The sequence below is a fragment of the Bubalus kerabau genome, chromosome 4 (genome assembly GCF_029407905.1).
Source record: "Bubalus kerabau isolate K-KA32 ecotype Philippines breed swamp buffalo chromosome 4, PCC_UOA_SB_1v2, whole genome shotgun sequence".
In the NCBI taxonomy this organism is placed as follows: Eukaryota; Metazoa; Chordata; class Mammalia; order Artiodactyla; family Bovidae; genus Bubalus; species Bubalus kerabau.
This window is the reverse complement of record NC_073627.1, coordinates 35900968-35919978: the sequence shown is the minus strand read 5'-3', so window position 1 is coordinate 35919978 and position 19011 is coordinate 35900968. Positions and strand designations below refer to the sequence as shown.

The following is a 19011-nucleotide window of genomic DNA, read 5'->3' as shown; positions in this document are numbered from 1 at the left end:
AAACAAAACATTTTTAAAACAGGCTCACGTAACTGGGAAGTGATGGGACTTGAACCAGGAAACATCTAGTCCAGGGAGTTCACTGTGGGCCCACAGAGAGGACCCACAGGCTGAGCCAGCCTGAAGCCTGGCCTGTGCTCCTTGCTCTCGACTCTACTCAAGGGAGACTGAGGCACTGGCAAGGCTGCTCTCCTGGTGGGCATCTCTGCTTCTAGTGAATTCCCTCTGGCACTCACACCGGTGGCCCAGGGAAGCAGGGGCAGCAGAACGTCAGGCTCTAAACCAGGGTTTCACAGGCGTGATTCCTGGACCAGCAGCATCAGAGGCATCTGTTAGTAACTTGAACTGTCTGGTGTGGGTGTGGAAAAGGAGGAACAGTACACGTATCGGGAACTTTCCAGACTTCACTTCCAGCAGTGTTGTTTTGTGGGGTGTGTGAGAACCCAGACTTAGGGCTAATGGGGTGACAACTGAAGGAAGCAGATAAGCTTTTGTCTTTTTTTTTTTTTAAATCTAGTCACTTACCCTTTCAGGCATTCTTATGTGGGAGGAGAAGGAATTTTATTTTATTTATTTTTGGCCAGGCATCATGTGGGATCTTAGTTCTCTCATCAGAGATTAAGCCCACACCCTTGGCATTGGAAGTACAGAGTCTTAAACACTGGACTTCAGGAGAAATCCCGGAATTTTTATTTTAAACACCATTAACTTTTTAAAAAATTTTAGTGTTTAAAAATTGCTCAAACAATTCACAAATATGTTTTCATTGTAAAAACAAACATTATACTGCAGTATACATATATATTTATATTATATATAAAATTAAATATATACAATTTTATATTAAATATATAATATAAATGTATTATTTATATTTAATATATAAACTATATATTGTATATATACATATACATTATAGAATTAAAAAGTGAGCCTTCTCTTCCTCCTTCCCAGCTTCTTTTCCCTCTTCATTCAGTGATCACCGCTTTCCATAGCTTGGAGTGATTTATACAAATTGTTTTTCGGCTTGCTTTGTTTCTTAGAAATTATTATTAGTATCTAAGGACCAACCACATTCTTTTCTTAAATGTCCATATTTTCTGGACTAGTAACACATTTAAATGGATCAAGACCGGAAAGATACAGGGCTTCCCTGGTGGCTCGCGGTAAAGAATCTGCCTGCCAATGCAGAAGACACGTAAGAGGAGATGCGGGTTCCATCCCTGGGTGGGGAAGATCCCCTGGAGGAGGGTATGGCAACCCATCCCAGTATTTTTGCCTGGAGAATCCCAAGGACAGAGGGGCCTGGCAGGTTACAATCCATGGGGTTGCAGAGCCGGACCTGAGTGAAACAACAGCACTCACACACACCAATGTAGGAGACCCGGTTCGGTCCCTGGTCTGGGAGGATCCCACATGCCTTGGAGCAGCTATTGAGCCTGTGCTCTGGAGCCTGGGAGCCACAACTACTGAGGCCATGAGCCCCAGAGCCCATGCTCCGCAACAAGAGGCACCACCGCGATGTGCAGCCTGCGCACCGCAACTAGAGATTAATTCCTGTTCTCTGCAACCAGGGAAAAGCCGGCGTAGCAACAAAGACCCAGCACAGGCAAAAATAAATAAATTATAATAATAATAAAAATCTACGTTTGGCTATTAAAAAAAGAGAGAGAGAGATGGGAAAGATAGAAACCCAGTCCATTCTCTCTTGTACAAGCCATCTTTCAAGTTGGTGAGGAAAATTTTGCCAGGCCTCCCTTCACACCTGTTCCCCTTCCAAACTCCTGGGGACCCTCATGTTCCTCTGAGATTGGGTCAAGGGCAGACAGAACTTGGGGCTTCCCTGGGGGGCAGGGCCTGGGATCCCCTTACTCTGCCTGTTCTCAGGTCGCCTGTCTTTCGTGGCACCCCCAACCCCCTTTATCTTCCTATTAGGCAGGTCCTCCAGGACAGGTCTGCAAGCTTCCCAGGGTGCGGAGGAGGTGCTTGTCTGTGTAAAATTCGCACTGAGAAGGCAGAGAATGGACGAGGACACCAGGGAGAAAGCTGAGTCCAGTCCTCTATTACCTGTGCGAGGCGCCTGGCCCGTATACATGCACACATGCACACACGGGCAGGCACACGCAAGTACACAGCGCATCCTGGCCCACACGCTCTGGTCCTAGCTGCTTCTGCTTGTCGACCCCTCCTCTCTGGGTCTCAGTTTTCATCTGTGACCCAGCGATTGGAGAGTGTGTTTGCATAGCCCTCGCCAGCCCTCTCTGGCTTCTTCCCCGGGCAGTCCTGGTTCTGGCCTTAGAGCCCTGCGGTTACAGTTTTGCTCAGAGAGGGCCTCTGGCCCCTCAGATGAGAGGCCCCTTCCTTGGGGTGGGTGGTAAGGCTGCTTTGCTGTCCCCCACTTCCTCTCTCCAGAGGTCCCAGGGGATCCCCTTGGGCCAGTACCAGCTTTGGGGGATGGAGCGACATTCATTCACCAAGGGCTTCCTTCCTGATTCTGCCCCCTCCCCCCGCTCCCACCCCAGTAGTGGCCGCCCTGGACTTGCCTGGAGCCTTGCCAACCATTTCCTGTCCACCTCCACCCCCACTTCCACTTCTGCACCGCACCCCACTCCCAGCCGGTCCCCAGGGAGAGAAGAGGGTGGCTGGACTCCTCTGGAATTCCCTTATGATGAGGCCATCCCTCTCAGATTCGTGGGAACTTTACTTTTCTGGGCCTTAGTTTCCCTACAGCTCACCTGAGTGGGTTGAGGGAGTAGCAGTAAGGGCAGGGGCTCTGGGGCGGCGCTGAGCCCTGGCTTCCCCTTTTCACAGTCTCTGTGACCTTGGACAAGTTCCTTAGTTTCTCTGCCTCAGTTTCCTCATCTGTAAAATGGGGCACAATAGTACCTACCTCATGGTGAGACAGGCTGGGACCTGGGACCCTTTGCTGCAGTGCTTACACCTGGACAAATATCTTGGAGCAACAGAATACAGAAAAACTATAAGGGACTAAATTAACTGCAGGCATATTAACTGCAGCAGTTGGGGCCACTTATAAACAAGATACAAAAAGGTCAAAACCCAATTGCCACTTCTGAGCTTCCAGGAGCAAAAGCAGGTCCAGTGCATGAGCAAGACTGCTGCACACAGCACCACCCAGGGGTGGGCAGACCGCCCAAGCTGCCCCTCCGGCCCAACCCACCCTCACCCTATTTGAGGGGCCAGCTCACCCCACCTCAGGGAGCAAGCCAGGACACCTGCTGCTTGTTTTCAATCCCTTGTGCTGCAGCAGAGTCCCAGTAAAGACCTACCTAGATTCCTCATCTGGCCTCTCATCAAGCTCTACTGATTAAGGAGTCCAGGCATCCTGGGTGTTAACAGTGGTGAAGTTGGAGGGCTGGTGTTTATGTAAACACATAAAGTACGTGGATCATGCTGGGCCCACGCACAGCATTTGCTAATATCTCAGTTTTTACTACCTTGATGTTCAGGGGAGATGCCCTGGTCAGGCTGTAGTGACTCCAAGGCTCCACCTTCCAGCTCTAAATGTCTGAGATTCCCCGAATGGTCCCTGTTTCTTCCCCCTCAGCCTGTGCAGAAAGGGGCACACTTGTGTGGCTGCTGTAACCACAGCTGACCCTCCAGGGACCACACGTTCAGAATGGCCGAGTAGTGTGGACTGAATGTCTTGTGTCGTCCCCAGACTCATATGTTGAACCCCAATGCACCTCCCAACCTTTGGGAGGCGAGTAGGTTTAGATGAGGTCATGAGGGTGGAGCTGCCATGATGGGATTAGCGTCCTAAGAAGATGAGACACCAGTGCTTCCTCTACCTTGTGAAGATGCAGTGAGAGACAGCAATCTGCAACCCAAGAAGAGAGCTCTCACTGGACACTAGATCTGTCAGCACCCTGACCCTGGACCTCCCAGCCCCCAGAATTATGAGAAGTAAAAGAAAGGTAGGGTTTCCCAGGTGGCGCTAGTGGTAAAGAATCCACCTGCTAATGCAGCAGACATGAGACGCAGGTTCGATCCCTGGGTTGGGAAGATCCCCTGGAGGAGGGCATGGCAATCCACTCCAGTATTCTTGCCTAAAGGATCCCACGGACAGAGGAGCCTGGTGGGCTACAGTTCAGGGGGTTGCAAAGAGTCAGACAAGACTTAAGTGACTTAGCACAGCACAGCACAGCACAAAAGAAAAGCTCAGTCGTGTCCAACTCTTGGCGACCCCATGGACTACAGTCCACCAGGCTCCTCTGTCCACGGAACTGTCCAGCAAGAATACTGGAATGGGTTGCCATCCCCTTCTCCAGGGAATCTTGCTGACTGAGGGATCGAACACACGTCTTTTGAGAAGTAAATGTCTGTTGTTTAAATCACTCACTCTATGGTATTTTGTTATAGGAGCCCAAGCAGACTGAGATGCTGGGGTTGGGATCTGACCAGGACACAGGTGTGCCTGCTGCAGATGGGGACAACTTGCTACCTGCCTGTCTTTGCCCCAGGGAGAGCACTCTTTCCCAGGAGAGCTGGCTTCCTTTACCCTGATTGTACTGGTAGGGCTGGGGGAACAAATAGAAGGACAAAAAGAGTAGTTTCTTCCCCAAGAAAACCCAGGAGCCCCACTCCCAGGGCAGCGGCTGACATCCCAGTGCTAGAGGGTGTGATGGGTGTGGCAGTTGGGGGAAGGGAAATCTGAAGTCCCAGGGGAGGTGCCAAGCAGTACATGTCCACGTGTGTCTCCTGCGTGGGAGAAGCTTTAGGATCTGGAAATCTCTCTGGTGCCTTTCCTTTGAGCAGACTGAGGGGTGCTAAGCGTTCCCTGCCCCAGGGGTTGTGGGAGAGCCATCCCTCTGGAAGAGGCATGACTTGGATGTCAGGGACCACAGGAAGAGGTCTGAGACCACAGGAAGAGGTCTGACACCACAGTGTTCTGGGCCCCAAAGGAAGTTCCAAGCTGCCAGAGCAGAACAAATGGATAAATTGGACTTCATTAAAATTAAGATCATCTGCTCTGCAAAAGGCAGTGTTAAGAGAATGAAAACATGAGCCACAGATTGGAAGAAAATATTTGCAAAACACATATCTGATAAAGGACTGGTATCCAAAATTTGTGCTCCAAAAACTCTTTTTAGCATTCAACAATAAGAAAACAAACAACCCAATTAAAACAAGGGCAAAAGATCTGAACAGATATCTCAGCAAAGAAAAGAGACAAAGCTAATGTAAAAAAAGCCACATACTACACAATTCCAACTACATAACATTCTGGAAAAGGAAAAACGATGGAGATGGTAAAAAGATCAGTGGTTGGCAGGGGGTAGGGGAAGAATGGGTGAACAGGGGAACACAGAGCTTTTCAGGGCAGTGAGACTACTTTGTGTGATATTATAATGGTGGATATATTTTTCCAAATCCATAGAATATATTATACAATGCCAACAGTGAGCCCTAATGTAAACAAAAGACTTTGAGCAATAATAATGGATCCATGTAGGTTCATCAGTTGTAACAAATGTACTTGTTGATAGTGGAAGGAGGTGGGGAATGTGGGAACTTTCCGTATCGTCTGCTTAATTTTGCTTTGATCTTAAAACTGCTCTAAAAACAAAGCCTATTTTAAACATTAAAAAAAAGAAAATAGACATATGGCAAATAAACCCATGAAAAGATGCTCAACATCAGTCTTTATGGAACTGCTAAAGAAAACAACCAAGGAGGTATCACTACACACCCATTAGAATGGATAAAACTCAAAGCACCAACAACCAAATGCTATAAGGGTGTGCGGGTACAGGAACTCTCATGCATTGCTGGTGAGAACGAGAAAACAGATAAGCCTAACTATACCGTATTTGTACCATATGATCAAGCAACTATGTTCCTTGGTATTTATCCAAAGGAGTGGAAAACGTGTGTATGTCTGAACAAAAACCAGCACCGTAGGTTTATGGCAGCTTTATTCATAAATGCCCCAAATGGGCATCAACCAAGATGTTCTTTATTAGATGAATGTATAAATAAACCCTAACACCGCAATAAATTGAAATACCATTCAGCAACAAAAACAAATGAGCTATGAAGACATGGAGGAATCTTCAGTGCATATTGCTAAGTGAAAGGAACCAATATGAAAAAGCTATGTACTAGAGGTTGTTCAGTTGCTAAGTCGTGTCTGACTTTTCGACCCTAGGACTGAAGCATGCCAGGCTTCCCTGTCCTTCAGTATCTCCTGGAGTTTGCTCAAACTCATGCCCATTGAGTCGGTGATACCATAGGGTCCCAACTATATGGTATTCTGGAAAATTTGCAACTAGGGAGACAGTAAAAAGATAATTGGTTGCCAGTCTAATTAAGTAATGTTTTCCATTATAAAAATTACATTACCCCATTTGGGATATCCATTTCCTTTGTCAGATTGGCAAACTGTAATTTTGAGAAATTTCTCCATTTTATCGAAATTGCCAAATGAATCTGTGAGGTCCAGCACAAAGCTTACTTCCCTTCTGCTCAGCAGCACAGTGAGGGTTATGTAGAAGGAAGACTTGGGCATAAAATGTATTTTTTATAGAGAGGAAAATTACAAAAAGATAAACAAAACAATCCCCTAAGAATCTTATTTCCATTCTATGTGAAATGACTTACATGAACTAAAACTAGCAGGAAAATAACTGTAGATCATCAAATCCAAGAGAAACCAAATTTTATTTGACAATAATATTAAATTCCACTCATTTATTCTTGAATATCTGTCAATCATGTCATCGGACAACCGACTCACATGACAAAAAATATTGAAGGTGTATTGCCAACCACTGTCGGGGGCCTGGAGCAAGGACAGATGGCCTGGACAGGGGAGGGATGGTAATACGGGGCAGGGGGAGATGGAGCCGCTCTGTCCACTCCTCTCAGGTCCTGAGTATGCTGGGCTGGGGCTTCATGGGCTCCTATGAGCCCAGAGCCGTTGGCACAGATGAATCAGGAGCGGGAGGGGTTCTGTGTGGATTTAACTGTCTGCGTCCGTGGTTACTTCCCCACCTCTCCCAGTCCAAACCCCGAGCCCCAGCCCAGCCTTCCACCCGACCACCCCAGCCCACACATCAGCGTCCAGATTCTCAAACCAGTGCCATCTGGCGGTTACAAATTTTTGGCTCTCGTGTTCTATCAGCCATTTGCCCCCAGTCAGGCTCTAAGCTCCTTGAGGTCAGCTCTCCACCCTCTGCTCCTCTGGGAACTTGCCCAGGCACAATGGTGCCTGTGAACTTCGGGGCTGGAAGATTCCACACGTGATGGACTGAGTTGGGAGGCAGGGTCAGGCGGGCCAGCCTGGGAGAGGCAGAGGTGAAGGCTGGGGCAGCTGTGGACACTCTCCTTACCCGGACCAAGGCAATTCCTCCTTCAGAGTGTAGGGCTAAGTGTCCCTTCCCCTCTCATCTGGGTCCTGCCTCAGCAGAAAATTGGAAAAGAGGCAATGAAGAGCCTTCCCTCCCCTCCGCCACCAGACCGGGGCCTCAGCGCTCAGGGGGTGAGGCCGCTGACCTTTCCTGAGCACCTGAGAGGGTTGCTGGGCCAGGAGCTCTGCAGTCTTGTCTCAACCCTTTAAGGAGGCCTTGTCGCCCCCTTTAGCGCTCAACAAAGAGAGGTTGAAGACGCTAATTCACTTCCTTCTGGCCATTTAGCCAGCAGGTCACTGAGCTGCCACTGAATCTAGGCTTGTCCTGTCTCCTCCAAGAATCTCGATCCAGGAAGGGGCTCCAGAAAGAGTCTGCTCTGAGTCCTGACAGTAAACAGGTGTTGACGCTGTTTTTTAGAAGACCCAGGGAATTTGAGAGAGAGAAAGTGTGTGTGTGAGAGAGAAAGACAGATGGAGAAGGGGGTAGGGGGCGGCACTGGGGTCAGAAAAATAACACCCATGTTTCTACTACCTGAACCCCAGGTAGGGGGACTGCCCCCACCCCACAAGTCTCTGACAAAGTAAGGGGAGGGCCTGGCCAAGGGTCGAGAGGGGAGCCCTAATCCCTCCACCCCCAAGAGCACCAGAGCCTCGGATCTTCCTTCTAGAGAGGATCCTAGACCATCTAGAGGGCAGGGCCTCCACAGGTCGGCTCACCCATCCCTCTCCTCTCTAACTGAGGAATCTGAGGGGCTGTGAGGCCAGGTCCCTCCCCCTAATGCCTGGTTGTTTTTTTTTCCCAAACAGAGCCCTGAGGCACCATTAACCCCCTGTCTGCTGCAGAGCCCACGGTGGGGACCCTGACCCAGCAAAGGGCCATTCAGCTGTCCACCAGGAGACAGGCCCTCCCAGGAAAAGGCGGCCCCAAGAAGGCTGCCCCCGGGCTTCCTGTCCAGGCTGGTGCTGCACAGCTAAGGCAGAGCTCCGCTGAAGGTCATGATGGGCAGACAGAGCAGGGAGCAGAGGTCGGGCGTGGTCTGCCCCTGTGCCGGTGGGTAGGAGGGCCTCTGGGGCTGGGGGCAGAGGTTGCTCTTCTCGGGCTTGTAGCAGGGCGAGACCTCACACCTGTGGGGCAGGGTGGGTGTCAGGGCAGGCTCCCAGCCTTCCAGCTCCTTCCAGGCCTCAGGGTCGGGGTAGGGGTGCTGAAGTAGGGCTGGGAGCCCCCACTTTCCTACCTAACCACACTCTGCAGGATCTTCCGCTCGTCCTGGTCCAGGCACACAGCAAAGGGGCAGCTGTTAGAGCCAATGATCTGCACCTTGTCCACTTTGACCTGCGACGTGGTAATCTGGAAAGAGGGCCCAGGTCACCTGGAGCCCTGCCCACCTGTCCTCTCCTTTGGAGCTGCCAGCCCTCGGCAACCTCTTCCCTTGGAACCACCCACCTGGGTCCAAGGGGTGGGGGCACACAGGGGATGGGCCCACGGCCTCCATCAGGCCCTGACTCTCCCAGCCTCTGTCCTTTCCTGAGTCTAGAAGGAGCAATTGTTCTGGAAGGAAAACCCCACTGCCTGAACCATGAGAGCCTGGGTTCCCTGACACAGAGTCCACTCTGACACGGAGCCCACTCGGGGTTCCCCTGGCAGCTACCATGGAGCCCTTCTGCAGGTGCAAGGGTACCTCCTCCTCCCAGAGCCCCCACACGTGCACACACCCCTCACCAGCCTCTCCTGTCACCCCCAAGGCCCAGCACAGCCCTTGGACACGCCACCCCCATACGCACAGACACACACACGCACAGACACACACACGCATACACACATGTGCCCAGTAAGTCTCCTGAGGGGATGGCAGAGAGGAGGGGGCGCCCTTACCTGGTTGAAGCCCTTCTTAGATTTAGGGTTCTGCCTTTTCACCACTTCTGTCAGGTTTAGCGTCAGGGCCTCTGTGCTCAAGTCTGAAGGGCAGGGTGGCTCAGGACCACCCATGTCCCTACCCCCTCCCTCACCCCCTGCCCCCACCTCCACCTCCCTGTCCCCCACCTCCACCTCCCTGTCCCCTACCCCACCTCCCGGTCCCCTACCTCCACTTCCCTGTCTTACCTCCCTATCCTCATCCCTACCCTACCCCTGCCCCACCCCACCTCCCGGTCCCCCTACCCGCGGCCCCACCCCCACCCCCTCACCTAACTCCTCCTGCTGCCGGCAGGCCTTGCTGAGGTTGACGGAGGTGCAGACCTTCTCCATGTTGCTCCAGCGACTGCGTCCACTGATGGCCCCCTGGGAAGGGAGCAGAGCCACACTGTTTGAGCCCCAGGCCCCCGGTGCCTGGTGCCTTCAGCTCCAGACCTGCCAGCCACAGGGTGCCGCCTGCCACCAGCACACCCAGGCAGCTCTCTCTCCTTCACTCCAGTCGGCCAGCTTCTTCACCAAGAGCCCCCCGACCCCTATAAACACCTTGCAGACCCCAGGAGGAGCTGCCAGGCCACTGGTTTGGTCCAGGGCCAGCCAGGTGACCGGGTGGAACTCTGCTCCATCCTCACCCCCAGCCCAGAATCCGGGTCCCTGCGCACCCTGAGGAGGGGGACCCCCGGGGGGAGGGCAGCTTTGGAGGCGGAGGGAGAGGGCAAGGTCCACTGCCTCTCCTTTCCCGCTCTCTCAGCATCCTGGAGAGCCCTGGCAGCCAGCCACGGCCTTCCAGCTTACAGACTGGGCCCAGTACACAGCAGGCTGGCTCCGGGGAGGTGGCATGGGGAGCAGACCTGGAGGGGCAGGCCAGCAGCAGGCTCACCTTGCTGTAGATAATCTGTAGTGTTAGCGGGACGGCCTCCCGGTCACCGTCGATGCCCAGCCGCTTGCTGCCAGGACCTGTGCACACAGACAGACCCTCTGCTCCTTTCCCTTCCAGGCCCTCACAGACCTGGGGCCCTGGCTCCCCGCCCCTTTCTTGTCCCTCCTGCCCCACTACCCTGCAACCCCTCCTCCCCAGGGGCCCCCTGGATCCTGGCCCACCTCCACAGGGACTCAGGTAGGACCCACCTGAAGCCTTGATGGCACGCATGGCAGCAGAGTGACCCAGCTCCAGGGAGTGGATGAAGATCTCTGTCGTCTTCTCCCCGGTGATGAAGGTCAGCTGGAGTGGGCAGGAGGGCGGGCATCAGCGTGGACCTCCCAGAGGGGCTCCCAGGCGCCCCCCGCACAGGGCGATGGGCGGAGGGGTACCCTTCAGCCAGTCTGGAGCAGCAGGACAGGCCTTACCTCGGTCTGATAGACCTGTAGCAGCACCGGGCGGGCAGCGAAGCGGCAGTAATAGAGCAGCATGTCGGCCAGGATGGGCAGCTGGGCAGGGGAGCCTTCCAGGGGCCGGGACTCCGCCTTCAGAGACTGCTGGGGGTGGGGGGAGCCCCGCGATGGAGACAGAAGGGGGAGGATGAGAGGACGACACACAAAGGAGACACATCTAGAGGCAGGCAGGGCCAGGGAGGGGGGCGGTGAGATGGGGCAGGAAACAGAAGGGCTGGAGAGGGGCCCATGGCCGCCTCCGTCCCTCCTCTCCAGCCTCCAAGCTGGTCGAAGCTGGGGGTCGAGGAGGGGGGCTGAGGCCTAAGACGCCTGGGTCCTTCCGGGGCCCCTCCCTCCCTCCCAGCATAGAGACCCCTCCCTGGGCCTTGGAGCCCCAGGTTCAGCTCAGCCCTGCTTCCACCCAGCCTCCCTGCTCGATCACAAGTGAGCCCTGGCCCTTCAGAGGGGCCTCCAGTTGGACCCCCTAAACTAGGGCCTTCAAAGCAAGACTGGGTGACTGTAGCCAGGCGCCCCCCAGCCCCTGCACCCCGGAAAGGGGCAGCTCACCTGGCACAGGACTTCGGGGGGCAGGTGCATGAGGCCCAGCACGTTGCGCTCATACCAGGGGTCGAGCATGCCGAGGTAGTGGGAGATGTCGTTGGTGCTCTCCCCCCAGGGGGCTGCGCCCAGCTCCTGGAGAGGGGGCGACAGTCATACCCGGCGCCCTGGCCCTGCCACCCTCGCTGCGGGCCCTGCACGGCACCCGCTGTCCCATCCCGAGCTTCTCCCTTGCCCTTAGAGAGGTCTAACGACCCTCAGTCCATGCCCCCCACCCCCCAGCTCCATCACCACATGCAGGGCAGGGAGCACGCCCGGGAGCCAGGCCCACCCAGGAGGACGTGCCTCGTAAACAGGGGTAGCTGCTGCTCCTGACTTGCAACCAGCCGCCCTCCAGGAATCTGGGACCTGCTCATGTCTCCTTGCTTTGCTACCCTGCTGGGCCCAGGGCTGGGGACCTACCGCAGGGCTGGGGTGCCTCGGGGAGTCTGCGGGGAGGGGGGACGTCTGGCATGGAGAAGCTGGGCTGGTGCAGCCACCAGCTCCTTGGCTCCGCTTCACGGGCACGTAGAAGAACTGGAGCTTGAAGAACCTCGTGAGGAGCGGACGGTTGCTCTCCAGCCGCCTGCGGAGAAGAAGATGGTGAGAAGGGAGCCCCTGGGCCCCTGGGGGACCCCAGTCCTCAAGCCCAGATGCTGCCAGCATCTGGGCTTCAGCCCAGGGCAGATGGAGGCCCAGCTCCAGCTCTCACCGCAGTTTGCTGTACGCCCGGGCCACCTTCCCCGAGATCCGATCGGAGCCGAAGACCACGACTCGAAGCGTGGAGGCCTTGGGGTCCTCGTCCCCGCTCAGGAAGGGGCGGCGGCGCTGGTGGCGGGAGGCGGGGGCCAGGAGCCAGCTGGGCAGCGGGGGGCTGAGTTTTGCCTGGGGCAGGGAGCGTGAGCGCTGGGCTCGGGAGGTGGGCCGCGGGCCGTCCAGGGGGCTGACGGGGCTGCAGAGGCTGCCGGCCCGCCGCAGGGGCAGGGCGCCCTCTGGGCCGCCCTCCAGGGCCCGGGAGTCCCTTCGCAGCACGAGCTGGCTGGTGCTCTTGAAGAGTTTATAGATCCTGTTGAACTTCTGTCCGGACCTGCGGTGGCCCCGGCGTTCCTGGGTGCCAGGCCTCTTGGGCCTCTCGAAGGAGCTCTCCTCACTGTCCTCCACGTAGCCACTGTCCATGCCGTCTGACAGGCCCGACACGAAGGAGGTCAGCAGCTGGCGGTGGAGGGTGGGTCCTGAGGCCTGGGATGAGGCAAGGGACAGGGTGGAGTCGCGGGAGGCCGCGGAGCTGGTGGAGAGTAGAGAGTCCCTCTCGGCACAGTGCCTGTCGCTGTCCAAATCCTCCTCCTCCTCCTCCTCGTCCTCGTCCTCGTCCTCCTCCTCTCCGTCCTCATCCTCGTCGTCCCCCAGGATGCCCGGTTGGAGCAGCTCCTGTTCCTTCAGCAGGATTTCCTGCAGGATGTCTGCCGGGAGAAACAGGGGACACTGTCTGAGTGTCAGGCCCTGGGACCCCTCCTGTACAACCCTGGGCGGGGTGACAGACTCAGACAGAACGACACTGTGGGGGAGAGGGCAGGGGGCCGCCCTGGACCCAGAGCCTACCCTCTGCTCTGCTCAGAGCCTGCTCAGCTGGGAGGCCCACTGCAGAGGAAGAGAGCCCTGGACGTTTGGGGGGTGGACACCAGGGGGGAGCCCAGCGGGCCACTCACCGAAGCTGTCCTGGTTCCAGCTGTAGGTGTAGCACCTGGCCACGGGCATGGGGATGGTGCGCAGCTTGCCGGGTTTGGCGGTGTCTGGAGGAGCCGGGGAGGGAGGGGCAGGAGGTGAAGGCTGGGCCGGCACCTTGAGACAGGCCAGCCCAGACCCCTCTTTGTCTTGGAGGAGAGACCAGAGCGGGGAGAGGGACCAACAGCCGGGTGGGCTGAGTCTGAGTTGGAAGCTGAGATGCCTGACTTGCAGTCAGGGGGCTTTTCTCAAGCCCACCAGGTAGAAGCCACGCCCTTCTGTGAGCTGTGGGACTGTGGCCAAGTCTCAGGCTCTGAACCTCCGGTTCAAACAGGAAAATGAGGGCACCAGCTCACCAGGAGTCCCTTCTTCTGTAACAAACTTTCCCCAGAGATGCTGGGGCAAGGTGGGCCATGTGACAAACGGGGCTCAGAGGAGTACGTGCAGCTTCTGTGTTATCTTCAAATGCAGCCCAGTGCCCTCGATCAGTCCTCCCTTTTCCATCTCCCACTACCACCCCTGTGGCAATCTGCAGCCGAACCCTAACCCTGCAGAGGGGAACCATGCCCTCAGGATGGCAGAGCAGGAGGTGTTGGAGAATCTGGGTCTCTGAATGATTACACGGAGCAGGCCCAGCCGGGCTGCTCGCCTGGGCAGCTGTGGAGCCACGGGGGGATGGGGGCTTATCCCCAGAACCTCACCTAGGACACCAGGGAAGCCGGCTTTCTCTCCCACCGCCTGCAGCTTGGTCCTGAGCCACTGGCGGGCCTCGGCAGCATCCCCGATGCCGGATGCCAGTTCCTGGGCCTCCGCCGTCTCCGTGAAGATGTCCTCAAGCTCGGCCAGGGTCTTGGACTGAAAGCCGGGGTAGGGGGAGGAGAGTAGGCAGGATTGCCCGTGAACCTCGGCCTGGCTGCCCAACTTCTCAAACTCCCAGTGACCCGTCTCTCCCTGCCCTCGCTGCCCGCCTCCACCCATGACTGACCACCGAGCCAGGGCCCCCTCAGCCCCCTTTCTCCAGAAATGGTCAGAAAGAAAGGCCCAGAGCCTTGAAGAGCTGGGGCGGAGTGGGGGAAATGTCAGTGCTCAGAGAGGGGGAGCCAAACAGCCGGCAGGTCCCAGAGCTCAGCCTAGACACCAGGGTGCCAGCTTCAGTGTAAAGTTCATGCCTGTGCCACCCAGCCCATGCCACCCTCGGAGGCTGCGTTCAGTCCCTCAGTCCCGGCTCCATCCACCTGGGTTAGGAACCAGCAGAACAGAGACCTCTCAATGAGGTCAGTGCTCTATAGCAACCTCACTCAAGGTGAGGGGGGCCAGTGTACCCGGGCGGGCTCCAAAAGGGAGCAGTGAGAACCTCTGCCGGGAGGGGGCGCTGCTGAGCCCAGGGCGGACCCTGCCTTTGTAGAGAGAATCTCTGCTGGGAGGGGGGGTGCTGCTGAGCCCAGGGCCTCAGGCACATACCTGCAGCCTGCAGTGCAAACCCGGCAGGTCGCAGTGGGGCCCAAAGGTGGCCTGGAAGGCGTGCAGGAGCAGGGTGGTGTAGGTGCTGTGCGGCGAGGGCCCGGGCGTGCTCAGCTGGTTGGCCACGGCGAGGAACTCGGCCTGCACCTCCACCGGGTTCAGCAAGAGCACAGTGCTGGGGACAGAGGACCGGCCATGGGCACTGGGGGACAGGGGTGGGGCCGCCACAGAGCCCACTCGGGCTGGGGTCGGCCCCTCTGACACCCAGGCCTTCTCACAGCCCAGGCGGGACCTGAGGCCAGGGGAGAGCCGGTGGCTTGGGGGTCCCAGTTCCAACGGGAAACCTTACCACCTACTTTTGACCAGTTTTCAGCTGGGCTTTACAAAGACCTTTTAAAAACTGAACTTCGTTTCCACAGATAAACTCTACCTTCATTTTTTTTTTAAATAAAAAATTTTTCCTACAAGACATCTGAACAGATACAAAATGACACAATAAAGGATTGTATTTTAGGGGAGGTGACCGGAGGCCAGGTGATCATTTTGGGGAGGGGGCAGCAAGGCAATCACATGCTATGAGATGTGGCCTGAAATTTCAGCCTGTGCACTCCTCAAGTCAAGGGTCGGGTGTGAGGTGGCTTCTGCCAGGAGGAAGGGGAACAAGTCAGGGCTGCATCTGACTCCTCTTCTGGCAGAGGGTGCCCTTTCTTTCTTTTTAAAAATATTTATTTATTTGGCTCCATGTAGGATCTAGTTCCCTGACTAGGGATTGAACCTGGGCCCCTGCACTGGGAGCTGAGAGTCTCAGCCACTGGACCACCAAAGCCATCATGAAGGCCAGCACTGGGCTGGGGGAGGAAGCATGCATCCAGTCACTAACCCCCACCTCCCTTCCCCTGGACTCTTTTTTTTTTGAGTGAAAGCACTCAGAAAGCAGGTATATTGAGAAAGATACACATCCCACCAGCAGAATGTGGTCCATCTCAGGAGGTGAGATCGGCCCCTGGGTTCCCTCCTGATGCCAGTGTTTAAATGTCTGCATTATAGACATTTCGAACATACCCAAATATTAAGAGAATCATGAGCCTCAAGGATCAATCACTCAGTTAACACATGACTGTTTGAACTTCACCCACGACAACCCCCAATCACTGCGTTTTCTCTAAAGTACTCCACTTCAGTATTCTTGCATGGAAAAATCCCATAGGTAGAGGAGCCTGGCAGGCTACAGTCCATAGTATCACAAAGAGTTGGACACGACTGAAGGACTGAGCACACACCAGCCATAGCAGTGTTATTCCTGTGAAGGCTGTTAGTGTGAACTGCTCACACTTGTTCCCTCACAAGTCCTGCAGCGTTTAAACAGCGCAAAGAAGCACCAGGCAGGTGGCCTTCCTGCCAGTGTCTGTGGATGACTGTCCCAGAGCCGGCCCAGGGGTCAGAACTCAGGGACGGGATGGGGCTGTGTCAGATTCCCCAGGGTTTAGGGAGAAACTCATTTTGATTTCTCTATTTGTAAGAAAAAGGGATCAGGCTCAAGTAAGTAGTCCCTTACTGAGCCATCCTCCTTTACTGACTGCTGGATGATCCCCTCAGGGACATGCATTAAGCACCACTGTATACAGGACTGGGCCAGCCACCCCAAGGCCTCACCACTTGCACCTCCTCTGCACGCTTGTTAACCAAAGTGAGACGGGCTCGGCTGTGAGCTCTTTCTACGAACCTCTCTCTGTGCCTCAGTTCCTGGATCTAAAGCATACCTCTCTCACAGGCTTACTTAACAGGAGGACTGGATGATGGAGGGATGCCTGCAGCACTACCTGGGGTTCAGGAAGCTCCTTGAAGCTGTTGGTGATTATCCATCATCCACCTGCCTCAGCCCCCCTGGCGGAATTCTGCTTATTAACCAACCTTTCTTTACAAGACATTTTTTCTGCCCTTTCTATCTCTCTCAAAATCTACCACTTGCTTTTCTGTTTGTTTTTACCAAGAAGGAACTCAAATAATATCTGCTCAGTGAATGTGCCGTGAACCCCTGGGACTGAGGATGGGAAGGGGCTGGGGCGACTGGAATTTCTGAGCCAGTGGAAGCTGGGGTCTCCAGGCACCCATGTGTTTGGAGGCTTGCTGGAGGGCCCTCAGAATAGAGGCTTCCTCTCAAATGCTTTTCCAGCTGCAGGCCGTGGGTAATGAAATCGGCTCAGGGAGTCCTAACCAGAACTGCCTTTGAAATCAAATTGAACGAGAACATGCTTGGGAGAAGGTGACTTTTCTTCCCTAAAACTTGTCTCAGCTCTCTGTGTGTGTGTATCACGTTTTCATATAAAACACATTTTTAAATTATAGGTCCTGGTCAGGAAAGTTTAGAAAATGCCATTTTACTGACAGGCAGAAAGACATTATGCAAAGAGCCCGGGCTTCTGAGTAAGACTGAGGCTCAAATCCTGGCTCAGACTTTTACTAGCAGTGTGACCTTGGGGAAGTTGCTTGCCCTCTCTGACCTTTGGCTTCCTCATCTGTAAAGTAGGGGTAAAGAAAGGTAATGTGTGCTTGTTCAGCGTAATCAAAGCAGGTAATTTTTGTTTTTTTGTTTTATATCTCAGACCCATTTAGGAATCTGATGAAAGACCCTTAGCCCAGAAAAATGAGCCAGTGCACAAAACATCACACCCACCTGCCCCCTCCCCACCATTCTTTCCTCCCCAAGAGCACTTACACAGTGGAGCTGCGGTGACTCCTAGTGGACAGGCCCTGCTCGGCCCTCACCAGTCGCTGGTAGGAGATTCCTGTGGCCAAAATACCCAAAAGAGCAGTTCATGAATTAACCTGTTCCTTCGGCAGTCATGGCCCTGCTCCTTGGAGGTGCTGGCACTGGGAGTTCCCAGATGAAGGTCAGAACACCGGGAAGATTAGAACCCTGGCCTCCAGGGCCTTTAACAGTCTGATTCCCAGCCCCCTCTGTGGCCTCACCCAACCCACAAAGCTTCACTTTTTAGAGACTGAGAGGTAGGGCACCCAGGGAGGAGACTAGGGACCCTGAAGTGGCCTCCTGCTGTCCACCTGGTACTGATTCTGTCACCTCTCCAGGTTCCGGTGTCCTCCTGCAGCCCAGCCTCAGCCCCTACCAGCCCCCCAGCCTTCCCCTCAGCATCCCGGCCCTGCCTCAGGGGACCCTCAGTATTCCGCGGTCCTGCCTGGCGTTGTCCTCCTCTACGGCTGAGTCTCTGCACCACGGATCCCATCCCAGCCTTCCTTTATGGCATCATCCATCTCCCCTGATTCAAAGATGCTGAGAAGAAACAAGCCAAGGTTTCCCTTTTTCCCTGAAACTTAGTTCTGTAGCTGGAAAGCAGGTACTCGGTGCCGTGTCAACCACAGTGAGGAGACTCCATGACACCTGGTTCTTCTCACCGAGGGGGCTGGGATTCGGTGGCGCAGGGTGGGGGCAGGCAGTCCCCCTCATTAGGGTTTGGACATCCTCATAGGGACCCTGCTGGGCGTGGACTGGGTGAGAGTTTGGAGCAGAAGGCAGTCTCCTGGGGGAGTCAAAGCCACGACTGGGGTTAGAGATGGCTGTAAGCAGAGGGCTGTGACTTTTGTTTTTTAAGTGGTCAAACATTTCCAATTTGTGCTATTCCAACTTGAGACCTGATCTTTGATTTCGGTGCCTTTTGTTTGATGTGTCTTTTATGTAACTGTCACATGTTTAGATGTTAATGTTATGTCTACTTCGACAGGCAAGTCCCTGAAACAGAGGTGATGACGATCAGGACTCAGGACGCCACCTAGTGGCCGCCTACAGACATGACAGAGAAAAGTCCCCTCTTTGCCCCATTCAACCCCAACAATGTCCCTGGCCATCCCAGGTTTCCCTGCCCCCCAATCTCCCAGACTCCAAAACATACAGACATCAAAGTCGTCTCTTGATCTCTCCACACTTCTCTTTTAAATACCATGTATTGTTCTTAACAGGTAACCCACACCCCATTGATCTGTCATGCCACACCCCCGCTGCCCTGTTCTGCCCCTGTAGACTCAGGCCAGGCTGGGGCCACAGTCCAGGAGGTACTGTGGGCCACATTCTCCTTGAAGCCTGCTGTTCTCTTTAGTCTACAAGACAAGGAGCATTCTCTAACATCCTGTTTCTCCACCTGCTCATCTTAGGGGCTTTCCTGGTGGCTCAGTGGTAAAGAATCCACCTACCAATGCCTGCCAAAGAAGGAGACATAGGTTCAATCCCTGGGTTAGGAAGATCCCCTGGAGAAGGAAATGGCAACGCACTCCAGTATTTTTGCATGGCAAATCCCATGGACAGAGAAGCCTGGCGGGTTACAGTCTATGGGGTTGCAAAAAGTCGGACACGACTTAGTGAGTAAACAGCAAACAATCACATTTGGGAATTATGGCATCATTAGCTGGGAGCTGCTGTTGGCTGATGATGTTCTATTAGTGGGTGCTGTTTCCAGAGTGATTGGCAGGTGCTGAAGAGCCCAGATTCCAACAGCATCAGCTGAAACTCTCTACCCCTCCCCCAAGACACCCATCAAATCCCCCTTCCTTGGCTTCTCTTGATAACGAA

The 19011-nt window shown here is 54.7% G+C and overlaps 1 protein-coding gene across 1 annotated transcript in view; it reads right to left on the bottom strand.

The window, feature by feature from the left end:
* Positions 1 to 6702: 6702 nt before the first annotated feature.
* Positions 6703 to 19011, bottom strand: part of PIK3R5 (phosphoinositide-3-kinase regulatory subunit 5) — a 74260-nt gene continuing 61951 nt past the window's right edge. Inside the window, exons 6-19 of the mRNA XM_055576562.1 lie at positions 17149 to 17218; positions 14433 to 14607; positions 13673 to 13826; positions 12956 to 13039; positions 11962 to 12709; positions 11673 to 11835; positions 11220 to 11345; positions 10629 to 10754; positions 10410 to 10503; positions 10162 to 10238; positions 9557 to 9650; positions 9246 to 9328; positions 8608 to 8720; positions 6703 to 8497 (exon numbers count right to left, since the gene is read on the bottom strand). Of these exons, the coding sequence (XP_055432537.1) occupies positions 8344 to 8497; positions 8608 to 8720; positions 9246 to 9328; positions 9557 to 9650; positions 10162 to 10238; positions 10410 to 10503; positions 10629 to 10754; positions 11220 to 11345; positions 11673 to 11835; positions 11962 to 12709; positions 12956 to 13039; positions 13673 to 13826; positions 14433 to 14607; positions 17149 to 17218 (2261 nt within the window). The 3' untranslated portion in view covers positions 6703 to 8343. The remainder of the gene's footprint in view (positions 8498 to 8607; positions 8721 to 9245; positions 9329 to 9556; positions 9651 to 10161; positions 10239 to 10409; positions 10504 to 10628; positions 10755 to 11219; positions 11346 to 11672; positions 11836 to 11961; positions 12710 to 12955; positions 13040 to 13672; positions 13827 to 14432; positions 14608 to 17148; positions 17219 to 19011) is intronic.